The 13718-nt window shown below is 52.9% G+C and overlaps 1 protein-coding gene across 9 annotated transcripts in view; it reads left to right on the forward strand.

The window, feature by feature from the left end:
• The window catches only part of SCUBE3 (signal peptide, CUB domain and EGF like domain containing 3), a 98432-nt gene that overhangs the window by 15051 nt on the left and 69663 nt on the right, over positions 1 to 13718 (forward strand). For all 9 annotated transcript variants that reach the window (XM_073319491.1, XM_073319490.1, XM_073319486.1 and 6 more), the window contains exons 2-3: positions 3211 to 3333; positions 7123 to 7248. In XM_073319491.1, coding sequence (XP_073175592.1) covers positions 3211 to 3333; positions 7123 to 7248 — 249 coding nt within the window. The remainder of the gene's footprint in view (positions 1 to 3210; positions 3334 to 7122; positions 7249 to 13718) is intronic.

Genomic DNA, 13718 nt, shown 5'->3' on the forward strand with positions numbered 1-13718 from the left:
GGGGGACAGGGACGGACAACGGGGAGCAGAGGGTAGGTCTGCAGCCGGGGAAGTCTCACAACCGACAGCTTTAACAGAGGGGACCGGCGCCTTCCTTGTGCCCAGCCAGTGCAAGCTATCAGCCGGGCCAAATGTGCTCAGATGAGTCACGCCTCAGAATGTGGCTGTCTCCATGTTGCTGAGTTATGAGGTAACCGCTCGGGTCTGACAGGGGTTGCTACTAGCCGGGAAAGCTTTGGCACAAAGAATCCGATTTCTCTCCTCTGTGCTGACGGGAGAGTGCTCTCCTGTCGGTGTGATTACTCCGCCTCCGCGAGAGAGCATCTCCCGTTGATACAGCACCGGTACGGACAGGGCTCAGATCGCTGTAACTTTTGATACTCACAGTGGTGACATCAAAATGTTGTTTCGTGCTCTTTTCCACCCTGTCTGGATGTGCCATGTGCCTCTTCTGACGACAGAAAGTTGGATCCGATTTCCCCACCCCGTGCTGTAAATCTTCTGTTGTCTCCAATCTGTTGGGTGAGGTTCTAATAGGTGATTAATGACCCTGGGGTTGCAGTGGTGGCTCCCGGCCATGATTAATGTCAGATAACAACAAATCTGAACGTATTGTGTAAATATTTATACAGTATACATGCATGTGCCCGCTCTGCCTTGCAAATGGAAACCTCCCAATAACAGCTCCTGTGATCTCCCTGCAAGTGTGAGAATAAGAGGCAGAGTGAGAGAGTAACTGGGGTTTTCTCCTGCTCAGTGTGGGACTCCCTCCTTGGGATAACTTCCATTGGTCACGTTCACGCTTCGAGTGGTGGCTTCCCCCACTTGGAAGTCTGCCCAGCAGCCCTTTAGATCTCCTGAGAGCAAAGATCTACTAGGCCAGCGGAATAGTCTCCCAAGAGAAGACTGCATGCCGCTTCCCTGCCATTCGGCTTTCCAAGCGAGACTGCGGGATCTGTGGCTTTCAATCTCCTTCCACTGAGATTAGCCGCTTGGGAAGGACCAAATAGTCACGACCCCCAGGCTGAGAGCCTGTGTATTGCAGGGAACCGTCCTGCTGTGGGTCAAGATCTATTTTATTAGCTCCCTTTCCTATGTCTTAGGCAGCTGTAGTGTCTGAGCCTCACAAGTATAAATGGACCTACCCAGGCAACACCCTTCCTATGATCCCCATGGTACAGATGAGGCACAGAGGGGTCAAGTGACTTGCGCATGGCCACAAAGGGAGTCTGTAGCAGAGCCAGGAATCGAACAGAGCTCTCCTGAGCCTCAGTCCCATGCCTCAGCCCAGTCAGCCCACCATTCCTCGAGCTCATGCGAAGGCATCTGTACAATACCCGGCAGTGGAGAAAGAGATGCAGCTATTGACTCGCTCTTCTTTTAGGGATTGTATCGTCATCACAACCCATTATTCTGTTCACCAGCACAGCTTCTGTGCCCTTTGCTCTTGTGCGAACCGGGGGTGCAAGCCAGCCTGGGGAGGAAGCAAAAGCAGAACAAGACCCCACAACAGCTCATCAGCCTGCTTGCAGTTTTGGGGGTGGGGCCTATACCTGTCAACCAGCTGGCTGGGGCTGAAAAGTCAACCCGTCAAGCTAATCACCCCCTCGGTAGTGGAAATGGCAGCCCTCTAGCTGAACGAATGAGACATGCTAGACATGCTAGTCCTACATGCTGCGGCGCGTGAAGACTCGGTTATTCACTTACGTCTACACTGTCGTAAAACACCCTCGCAGCGTCCCGAGCCTGGGCGCCAGCCCGAGCCCGAACGTCTACACTGCAGGTTTACAGCCCCGCAGCCACTGACATGGGCCAGCCACAGGTGTTTAATTGCAGTGTAGACATAGGGACCACATAGTGAAAAGCCAGAAGGGAACCAGGTGAATAGCCTATTACTCATAAACTGCAGTCCGGGGCTGTCTGTGTATAAATGGCCACTGTCATTAAAACCTCCAATAACTCTGCCTCCTGCTGTGTTAAACCTTTGCAGCCAGCAGACTGCGTCCTCCTGGAGCCGGGGTGTGCGGGGTGGTATGGAAGCCAGGCCTTTCCCTCCATCTCCTACTTGGTGTTTCTCCCCTGCCATCGCTAAATCGCCTGCCGGCGGAGCTGCTGCTGCTTCTGAATTGCAGCAGGGCTGGTGGGCACCTACTAGACAGTGAGCGAAAAATGGGGGACATGGGGAGAGGAAGGCCGTGTGAAGCGGATGGATGGAGAGAAAGGGAGGGAAGAAGAGAGTGAGGTTAAGCAGGGGGAGCTGGGAATGGGGACCAGGTTGGTGGGAGAAGGAGGTAGAAAGGGGGGAGGCTGGGGGGGGGCAGAAGAAGGGGGAGATGGGGGAGAGGAGACCTGGGTTGAGAGAGGAGGAGGAAGATTTGTTTGACATCCTCTCCCCCTGGCTCTCCACTCTGGAACAAGGAGTCAGGAGGATGGGCCACGGGTTAAGTCACAGACTGGGATACAGGAGACCTAGGTTCCGTTCTTGGTTCAGCCACAGTCCGACCTTGGGCCAGTCACCGAGTCGCTCCATGCCTCATCTGTGCAGTGGGGATCATAGCCCTGCCCGGCCTCACACGGAAGGTCTGAGGATAAACTCCATTGCTGAAAGGGGGGCCGGATGGAGACCTAGGCAGAGTGGAATGTCTCCTGCGGGGCTGAGAACCCGCTTCTGCAGACATGGGGAGTTTAGTCACTAGTCATTGTGGGGGCTTGGTGCTCTCTGGCTGTGCCGGGGAGAAGGCTGGCCGGGGAATTTTACAAGAACCAAGAAGGGAGCGGCGCTCTCTGACTGTGTGGGGATTCCCGCACCAAGCCCAAACGCTCATGGTTGAACTTGTTTGTACTGATCCTGATCCGGCTCCTGGTGAAGTCACCGGGAGTCTTTCCATTGATGTGAGCGCCGGCTGCGTGAGGCCTGTCCTTGGCAGCCTCAGCAGAGGCCAAGGGCTGGAGGAGGCCTGGAGACTGATGGCTTGGCCCTAGCTGAGGCCCTTTGATTGGGCATGGTCAGTGCACGTGGTGAGTCTGCCCTGCTGCTGCCCGTGCTGCACTTGCTCTGTGGCTACACCGCAAATTTCAGTCTCTCACGCTGATCTTCCACCCGCAGAGCAGCAGCAGCCAGGCGCAGTATTGACAGTCGGGGTGTTTTCAGCGCATCTCCAGGCAGTGCAGAGATTTATGATGTCGCTTCCTCCCTTCCTCCTCCCACAGATGTCGATGAATGCGTTGAGGGGACCGACAACTGCCACATTGACGCCCTCTGCCAGAACACCCCCAAATCCTACAAGTGCATCTGCAAGTCCGGATACTCCGGAGACGGGAAACATTGCAAAGGTAAGGAGCATGGGTTGGTCCAGCTGGGTGAAAAACCAACCCATGCTGTGACTGTGTTCTTAAAGAGTCAACAGGTGGAAGTTTTGTGAGTGCTGTGCTGGCTGGAGTGAAGGTCGATAGGTGGCTCTTTAAAGCCAGAGCGCTTTCTGCTACTGCTGCAGTCAGTTGTGCACCTTTATGGTCCTTTCCTGCCCAAATCCGGAGTTCGCCTGCTATTTTGGTAAATCCGTGGCACGTTAATGCTGTGGCTGCTGCTGTGGAGGGGTGACATTGAATCCAAAGTGGCTCTGTTTATACCACTGTGGCCTTGACTACTCTGACCCAAATGAGAAGCTGCAGTGAAGCTCTACTGTAGGATTGGATGACCGTGCTAAAAACAGTCCTGTCTACACTACTACAGCTGCCCTGTTACTACCAGCTGTGCAATGGGGAAATTAAAGGTCCCGTTTTTGCCTGCACAGGGGCAGCTTCTGGGCCAGGAGGAAGCTGGGTCTTATTTTTAATTGAAGGGTGGAATTTGGCTCTGAATCGAGAATTTGTTAAAACCAAAGCCGGGATGGCCAACCTCCCTCCCCCGCACCACCACCACACTTTTAGGAAAAGACAGATTCCCGCGATTGTATCTATTTAAATTCAAGTAGGATCCACTGGATTTTGTTTTAAACTAATCAGCCTTTTCCTGCTGTGTTTGCAACCCAAACCCTGCAGCCTTGTGCTAGGGCATGAGACCCTGAAAGCATGAAAAGGACTAGAACACAGGAGCGAAATTGACTGCCCATTTGGTGCTCTGTCCAGCCCTGCTCAGTCCAGTACCCTCACTTCTGTGACCCCTGTGTAAGGTCCATTCCAAAATGATTTCACTGAAATGAAGAGCAACAGTAAAATGGTTGCGCTGGAATTTTAATAGTCCTAGCTTTTTGCATGATTTGAAATCACACCCTGGGATCGGAATAGACTGGACACAAGTAGCTGATGGATTCATAGAATCATGGGACTGGCAGGGACCTCGAGAGGTCATCTAGTGAAGTCCCTTGCACTCATAGCAGGACTAAGTATTGTCTAGACCATCCCTGACAGGTGTTTGTCTGCATACAATCTAAGCTCAGAGATACCTCACTGTGGAAAAGAGTGCATTAATAATCATCTTCAGCAATTTCAGGAAATCCAGTTAGGACTACTTCTTGTGCCAGAGACTCCATGAAGTCCGCTAGAGATTTCACTATTGCTGTTGATTCTACATGGCGCAGATGCTAAGATACTGTGATGATTGGCAGCGGGGGAAAAGCTAGAGGTAGATATTCTCTGCTCTGAGCAATTCCTGCCTCAGGACTCTATAACTGATTACACAGAAGAGATTCAAGTTTGATCTCTGTACCTTCCCTTCCCACCTTTTTCATCTCTCTAGGTTGTTGGCACCATCCATTTTCTATGCCCCAGCCAGGGACACCTTGTGGAAAGCTAATGTAAAGATCTTGAGGAACTTTCTGCAGTCATTCCTAGCCTAAGTTCTGGGACCTCCAGAGGGGTCTGTAGGGTAGATACGTGGTCAATAGCCAAACGTAGCTCAATACAAGATGCTGTGTAAAGTGTTATGTCTGAGCATTACAGTGGCTCCTTGGGCCCCATAGTGCTAGGGGCTGTACCTATACATCACAAGAGACAGTCCTTGCCCCCAGCAACTTATGATCTAAATGTAGAAGAATGGAACTATTATTATTCCCATTTTTCAGTTGGGCAATGGAGGAACAAAAAGATGAAGTGAGTTGCCCAAGCTCACACATGGGGAGTCTCTGGCAGAACCAGGCACTGAACCCAGATCTCTGGAGTCTGAGTCCAGTGTTTTAGCCACAAAACCATCTCTTCTAAAAAGTTGAGGGTTCCCACCCAATCACACCGCTCTTTTAGCTGTTGTAATTGCATTTGTGGTGCAAAGCAGCCACCATCTGCAGAGATATTAGCCCCAGTGCAGTCCATGGCTGGAAACAAGAGGGCATGGACTGATAGTGGGGAACCATTGTACAAGGTTGGTTTCCTGCACTCTGATTACATTGCCTTCCATAACGCTTTCCTCCTGAGCATGACACCCATTCCTTTAAGCACCAGAACCAACTCTCACCCATCTCTGGAGTATCTCAGCTTCCACTGACATGGTGAATGGTGGAGAAACAAACAAAGAGATTAAAGAGATGACAGCCAGTCAGCTGAGGTCCAAAATCTGGTTTTGTTGTGAGGGGAGGAAGGCATTCCTATACAGCTTAATAGGAAGCGAAACATTGCTGTGAAGTTCAACAAAAGAAACGAAAATGAGAACCAATTTTTAAAAATGCAAATGACCCCCTATATTGCCACCGCCCCACACACAGCAGCTTCAGACTGAGGGCGAGAATTTAACAAGAGCCAGGAAGGGATTGGATATTTACACGGATACCAAGCATATCCAGACTTACTGTAATTAATGACGACAAAAATTTGGAAGGGATATTAAGCCTCATGCTTCAGGGCTTATGCTGACTTCTAACTCTTAAAGACCAGAATGAGATCTGTGAGGTTCTTACAACTTTCTTTGGATGAGTTGGTTGTGGCCACGGTCAGAGATGGGATACTGGGCTGAATGGACCTTGGATCTGATCCAGCGTGGCCGTTCCTGTTGTTCCAGCCTTTGTACAGAAGCACAAACCAAGAGAATGAAAAACAGGCTTTAAACAGGGGCCAGGCTAGACTTGCTGTCACAGCTGAGAGAGAAGCAGAAAACACAAACTGCACCAACAGTGGAAGGTTAAACTGGATTTAATAATCCAAGGTGGTTTCAGTGATGATTCAAGTAATGACTTGTGGTTTTTCAATTGTACGTGGGTATATCCGGAGTTGTTTTATGTACAGTGCAACTCCATGGAAGATACGACTGTAAGTTGGCAAAGAGGTCAGCAATTTTATCTGCACAGCGTTACTTTAAACGTATCCGGTTCTTTACTAGACTAGCTTGCTCAGTGACCCATCCTGCCCTCTGTCCCATGGGCCCTACTGTCCCACAGCGAGAGTCCTGCTAAGGAGGTGGGGGGAAGAGAGCTCCCCATGCAGGATGTTTGCATCCCGTGCGGAGCTCCATGGGAGCATCCTCTTTCCCCATGCACGCATTCACCAGCTGCTCCCCGGTGCGTTAGCAGCAGGGGCTGCTGCAGGATCGGCTACTCCTCTGCAAACACCCCCTGTGTCAAGCCCAGCTATCCTGATTTGGTGCAGAATGGGGGTGGATTTTTCCCTTGGAGCCCACCACAAATGTCACGCTGTCTTTGCATGGCTTGTTCGGGTCGTGAGCCGAAGGCTTCCTTAGGACTGCGACCGTATCTGACATTTGAATGCGTGATCCCTGTTTTGCATCCCGTGCCTGCTGACTTTTGGCAGAGGCTGATAACAGGCCTGTGGTTATGGTGCTTTGCTCCTGTGGAGCTGCTTTTGGCTGGTCTCAGTGGAGATGGCATGCCCATCTTTCCTGCCGTACTGTTGCTGTCATGTGATAGGGAAGCTCCGGAGTAACTGGGGCAAGCAGCACCAAAATGCAAGTGGGTGGCACTAGCCCACACTGGGATGTGTGATGTTAGGGGACGTGCATGTCGCCCTGACCACAGCCAGTGTGGTGACCAAGAGCATCACATGTGTAATGAGTTAGCAAGTCTCAGTGAACCCCCATCCCGCTTAGGAAGCATGTAGCTGATCTGAGGTACAGCAATGGGCCTGGGGAGGGGATTCAGGTCTCTCACTGCTCTCTGGGGTTCTCTCTCCTCTCGGCAGACGTCGATGAGTGCGAGCGGGACGATAATGCTGGCTGCGTCCACGACTGTGTCAACATCCCGGGGAATTACCGCTGCACCTGCTATGACGGCTTCCGCCTGGCGCATGATGGCCACAACTGCCTGGGTAAGGATTTGGCAAGCTGCTCGGTGCGGGCGGGGATGGGGCCAGGTGTTTCCCACGAGTCTGAAGCCAGGGAATCTGCCCTGGCTGCAGAACTGTGCTCCGGATCTCAGTGCGCACCTTAATCATAGGATTAATCATAGAAATACAGGGCTGGAAGGGCCCTTGAGAATTCGTCTAGTCCACCCCTCCACCCCCCGGTCCTGAGGCAGGACCAAGTACCCCCACGCGCCACTGGCTGAGTCCTCAGCAGGGATTGACCCCACAGCTTCTGGATCTAAAAGTATGAGCCTGAGCTGAAGGACCAGCTCTAATGGCTTGAAGGCAGTAGCAGTCTTATAAAACCCTTATAGGTAGTCTAACCACTGTGGGATGCACATAAAGCTGGGCTGTGTTAATAGGGGTTACATTTCAAAACAGGGTGTTTCGAGCTTTCACAGTTGCAGAGAAAATGTGACCCCAGTGTAGTTGATAGGTGGGTGTTTTCCTGAGTCGGCAGGCAGCCTGAAAAAGCCTGCAAGAGGGATGGCTTGTTCCTTTCATCTCATTGGGGTGTTAACCCTGAATCCTGATTCTGGGCTTGAACCTGGGACATGTTGAGTGCTTCCTATGAGTTGCTGAGAACCTCCTGCTCCCATTGACATCAGTGAGGTAGGAGGGTGGTCAGCCCCTCAAGCAGCAGGCTCACAGTTCTCTGTTACATTGTGAGGCTGGGCACAGCAAATCAGTTCCTGTGGCTGAGAAGTCTCTGGTGGAGCAACCAGTCTCCGAGCCATTGCAATGTACCACCTCCCCCCTCAATGTCCTGCCTCACACGGGTGCAAGGAGGAGTGGCTCGGAGCTGCAGGGTGATCCATGTTCCCTCCTGCACCGCCAGACACGCAGTATGGCATTGCACAAATCCTCCAGCTGTGAGATTTTACTGCAGTGTTTATTGCTGCTGTGTCCCAGAGAGGAATGCAAGCTGCTCTAAGTGGCCAGTCCAGCTGTCCGAGTTAAAGGGCCCCCCGCCCTTTCTCTAAGGTCAGGCAGACACTGCTGGGCTTCTTCACTAGAGGATTTATCATGGGAAGGATTTGTTGTTGTTGTCCTACATCTGTGTTTAAACAGACCCTTGCAGATCTCCATTCTCTGTCCCCTTTATCCTGATGGGAAACAAGCTTTGACTCTGGGCTGTGGAAGGATGAAGCAAGAGTTGATGTCTGGCTCAGAGCCTCTGCGCGCGTATTATTGATGAGACAGCTACAGCTATTTTGTGCGTGGACCTGCCATTTATCATGTGCAGCCAGTAGCACAAAGGGGCCCAACCTGGAAATACTGCAGTAGTTATGGAGAAATAACAATACATGGTGATTCTTCTCCTTGGATTGAGGATGATGTGCCTTCAAGGAGGCAGAGCTCTGTGTCTCCCCCTGGTGGCAGGAGCAGCGGTTGGACATGGCGGTGGTTATACTGACCAAAGAAGCTGAGTTTCCTTCCTGCAATCATCCCATCAGGCCAATGATTGCCAGGGGATATGCCGGCCCCATAGGCCTGATAAGTGGGGAAGCTGAATACCTGCAGGATACATGAGTCCCGTTTCCGCCCCCCCGCCCCACACACACATTGTAGTCTAAAGGGATGAGTGTGAATCCCAGTAAGTGAACCTGGACAGCTCCTGCCCCTCTGAGTCTACAGTCTGTACTGAGCCCAAGTGGGCAACCCCCCACACTGGGGGTCAGTGGAACAATGTACTCCATGGTCCGTGGTGTAAATCCTGGCTGGCGGAGAACCTGCAGCGTGTCTGTGTCCCTGCTGTAGTTTTTGCCTCCCAAGAAGCATAATCGGGAGGGTACCAAGCTGGGTAATGACCATCTGAGACCTTCCCAGACCCTCTGTTTTCATCTGGAGCTCCCAGGTGTCTGGACCAGTGCTTTGCAAATGATCAGGACAATGGGGACTTGCACAGGGATGGGGGAAGCCTGGTGTCCTCAGTCGATGTCAGGAATGGGTATCTTGGAGGAAGCTGGGTCTCTCGGCTCTTCCTAGCCGAGCCAAGGTTCCTTCCTCCTGCAGAGCTGGGATCCTCAGTGGGTCTTTGTGCACCAGCAGGGTAGATGACTCTCGCTCAAGAGCTTGGTGTAAACTCAAAAGCAGTTGGTCCAGTAAAAGATATCACCTCACCCACCTCGCCTCACTAATACCCTGCAGCCAACACGGCCACAACACGGCAAAAAAGAGAAAGTGTCACTTTTCTGCAGTATGGATGGAATCCAACTGAGATGAAACAGAGCCCCCAGGATTGGGTCCGGACAATCCCTTGACGTCTCATTTTGCGCCTTCTGAAGAATCTTTTGAGCCCAGAAAACTGGCTTTGGAAATGTCCAGAGTCCCATTCCACTGCACAAGCTTCCCAGCTGGTGTGACGCCGGCAAGGCCCTGCACAAGGTCTCGTGGAATGAAACAAGGGAGGAGACTCCTTCAGTACGATAGCAACTGTGTGGCCCGTCCCCAGCCCGTGGCGAATTCAGAACCGAACTACCAGTTCGCTATTCCGGTGCTATCCTAAGATCCCCCTTCCAAGGCTCAGGGTCCCCTTGGTACCGCCAACATGCCGTGCAATCTGTCATGTAGTTGTACGAAGGGCTCCGTGCAGACAGTCTTCACGGCCAGCTCCAGCGGGCGAGCAGTACAAGTATCACAAGTTTTCCCCACTGAACTGGGAAACAGCATTCCTAGAAATCTTGCTTGTCGTCAGCAAGTCCTGGCAGGTCCATGGACACCACCAGCCAAGAACTGGGACTCCCAGCTGCCGGGGAGTCTCGCTGAGCCGCTCACACGGGGAGCAAATCCTGGAGCGACAGAGAGAGACGTTTTAAGCGGCGTCAGAATTTGGAAAGAACTAGAAAATGGAGAAGCAGGAGCCAACAGAATGGATGCGGGAGGGTGTGATGAGCTGCTATCCCCTCTCTCCAGCCGCATCCTGCCATGCCCCCTTCCCTTCCCAGCCTTACGCCTCCCTTGCTCACCCATTCAGCCTTGTCAGGCAGCATTACACGAGCTCCCCTGTGATCTGCTGCCCAGTTTCCCCCATCTTCTCTGCTCAGATCTGTCCTGGAACATTCTAGGAGCTTCTTTTGCTTTCCCATCTTCCCGCTGTGCCCTCTCCCCGGCTCAACCTGGCCTGTCAGTATTGCATTCAGTTACCCAGCTCGGTCATGCCTTCCCATCGTCCCCCATCGCCGGGCCCTGATCCCTTGCTCAGCCCTGCCCGGCCGCATTCTAGCAGCATCCCTGATTTCTCAACTGTGGTCTATCCTCAGCTCTGCGGCCTAGAATCCAGTGTGTTAGAAACCAACACAAAAATGTATGTTGGGGGCAGAGCATCTTTTTTTTTTTTTTTTTTTTTAAACCAGTTTTTGTTGTGTCTGGATGCAGCAGTAAGAACGGCCGCAACAGCTGGGAACCTTCAGAGACTCATCAGAGTTCTTTAAACACTGACATATCATCAGTGAAATGCTGACTCCCGCCCACCGCCCCTGCCCTGGACCTCGTGCTGAAAGATCGTAATCTCCCAGTTACGTATTTCAGACATGTTATTCGGGAAAATTGCTGACAGGAGGGATAGCCAGCCCCGGATCTCATCCCTGTGGTGGTATCTGTGAGCACGGAGCTCCCTGGGGGCTCCGAAATGGCAGCATCTAGTGATCAGTCCCTGCTTGGCCTGGGGTGGTTATTCCCCACGTAGGTGACAGTGGTGTCCTAAGGCTGTTCCTCATTCTGTGGCGGCACCCCAGGAGTGCGGATCTCCTCATGCCAGGAGAGAAGATCTGTGCTTCCCCGCTGCCCTGCCCCAGCCCTGGAATCCTCGGAGGGGCCATGGGGTCCAGCACAAAGGGGTCTGAGACGCAGGGACAGAGCGCGAGCCATCACGCAAGCAGAGGCTGCCTGCCATAGGGGCTCTCTGGGGTGGGTGGAGAGCAGGGCAGATGTCGCCCTGCACCAGGCTATGCAGCTACAAATAATGCTCATAGCCTCCTTCATCCTCATGTGGCTGCATGCCAGGCAAGCGCTAGCTGGGTTCGTCCTCAACCACCCCCTCTGCAAGGCTGGTTGCCTTTACAGGTGGAGAAACCGGGGCACAGGGGGCGGGGGGGTCACAGTGATGTGCATGGTCACACAAGCAGCCAGTGGCAGAGTTGGGGGTAGACTCCAGGAGATCAGCCAGCCAGCCAGCTCAGCCTCGGGGGGAGAGGGGAGCCCATCACACCGGGTCACCATGTGAGATGGTCTCTGTCTGGGAATAGCCTCCTGAATCCTGCTTCGGAGGCTGAGGAAGCTTGGTTGCTGTGTAGCGAGTGCTGAGTTGCAGGAGAGTAGCATGAGGAGTCAGGAGGGCGGCAAAGGAGCAGAAGTTCCCCACGTCAGCATGCACACACACCTGCACAGCCCTGGGTTTTGAGAGCTGCAGACCCCAGCTGCCAGGAGTGCATCTGTGTCTGTGGGGGAAACCAACATGAGCTGCCTCCCCCAATGGCCCTGCTGGCATGTGGGTGTGCGTCTGGCAGGGACATTCTGCTCTTCCCCTGCTACCCGAGAAGGGACCAGCCTTCCTCGGATGCAGGAGCCCCAGCTGCCCGTTCCCTTGGCTTGTGCTTGAAGGTCAGCCCTGCACCTGCCAAAATAGATGAGTTAATAGCAAATACAGCAGGGATGTTAACCAGCAACCAGGGTGGGTAAATAATCCCCGGGCCAAGACAAACCCTGCATCTGCCTACAAAGAGGTCGCACATCCTGTCCCCTATTGTGATTAGCACTGCCTCAACGGAACTAGCAGGCCAGCTACCCTCCTGTAGCATCAGCACCCCTTCCTCCGTTGGCACCCTCTGTGGTCGCGGCGGGTGGGGGAGAATAGCACAGTGGCTATTAGCACCCGGGGGGAGGGGGGTAGAGAAGCCAAGGAGATGGAGCAATTTACAGTCCCTCTCGCATCAGATCTCCGCAGAAGAGGTGGAAGTGGCCCCGTGCTGATTTCACTCTCGTTAGCGCCTGCAGCGGGGTCGGTAGTGAGCTCATCGCTGGGGGTTTATGCACACATACGTTTCGCATTAAGCCTCATCACCGGGATCGTGCCGTCCTCCCCGTTAATAGCGAGCCCGAGATTTACACAGCTGGAACCAGAGGCGGGAGGGGTGGCCCTGCCTTCCTTTCCCAGGAGATGAAGAGCCCAAGGAAAGAAAGCAGTGGACGTCATGTGTTTACAAAGGTCCTGGCTCCAGTGGGAGGGCCGGAATTCCACAGGATGGGTGAGAAGAGACTGTCTGCAGGAACTGGGAGCCACCGGTGCTGAAGGGTAGCTGGCTTTAGTAGACCTTGGCCAACAACAATCAAAGCATGGGGAAGGGGGATTATTTCACTGTTCTTCCCCACCCCTGTGAGTGTCCAGCTTTATCTTGATTCCTCCCAGTCAGGTGCCTCAGCCCAGGAGCTGGGTGCTAGGTAATGGGGACAAAATGAGGTGGGAAGCTGAGATCCTGCCTTCTCGTGCTGCTTGGGGTCTATGGGGCAGCGACCAATGCTGTAAGTGTGCCCCCTACGCGAGCCTCACCCATCCTCTCTCATGAGCACTGAATGTTTGGTTTTTTGGACGAGAGTTGTGGGAAGCAGTATAGCCCCGGGGACGGGGAGGAGTTTATCAGACAGAAAAAGCCCACTTCCTCCTCGCATGGATCTCTCTGCCTTGTCCCTGCGGCTCACCCAGGGACCATTGCTCTTTGCTTGCCCAGTGACGTTCCCTTCCCACTCACAGGGGTCTGTCACTCTGATCAACTTCCCTGCTTCTTACATTTCGCACCGTTTTTCCTTGGTTGGGAGACCCCCGCCAGCCAGGACAAATTCTTGTTCCCCTTGTATCAAACAAGCTCCCCCCAAAGTTTTCTTGGGCACCATCTCTGGTGGCTCTTCGCTCTAAAGCAACAGCGGCCTTCTTGGTGGCATGGAGAACCTGCTTCCAGCCAGTCTCCACCTCCTGTGAAATGGCAGCCAAGGTCAGGGTTAGACCAGTGATTGGCAATACTCACTGCTCTTGATTTACAGATGTTAGCTGTCCTCCCAGGAGGAAGGCCACATTTCACAGAGAGGGTGTGGGTAAACCAGAGTAATTAAGTGACTTGTCTATGCAGGATTCCTATCTTGAGACTCCTGACCTATCTGATTATTCCTCTCTTAGACGAGTGGGCAGTTCCAGGCAACCAGCTGTCATTAGCTTTAGGAATGCAACTGCTGGAAAATAACTCTAGGTTGCACGTCTAAAGGCGTCTTTTGGGCTAGGTTATCAGCGGGTGCAGGTGCTGTAGCTATGCCAATTTACACCAGCTGACGGTCTGGCCCTTTATCCGTGGCGCTCAAAGGAGGGTAGGTCTCCATTATCCCCATTTCACAGGCAAGTAAACTGAGGCTGTGTCTTCACTGGAAAAAATAAAAAGTGGTGTTCT

The sequence above is a fragment of the Lepidochelys kempii genome, chromosome 21 (assembly GCF_965140265.1).
Source record: "Lepidochelys kempii isolate rLepKem1 chromosome 21, rLepKem1.hap2, whole genome shotgun sequence".
NCBI classification, from domain to species: Eukaryota; Metazoa; Chordata; order Testudines; family Cheloniidae; genus Lepidochelys; species Lepidochelys kempii.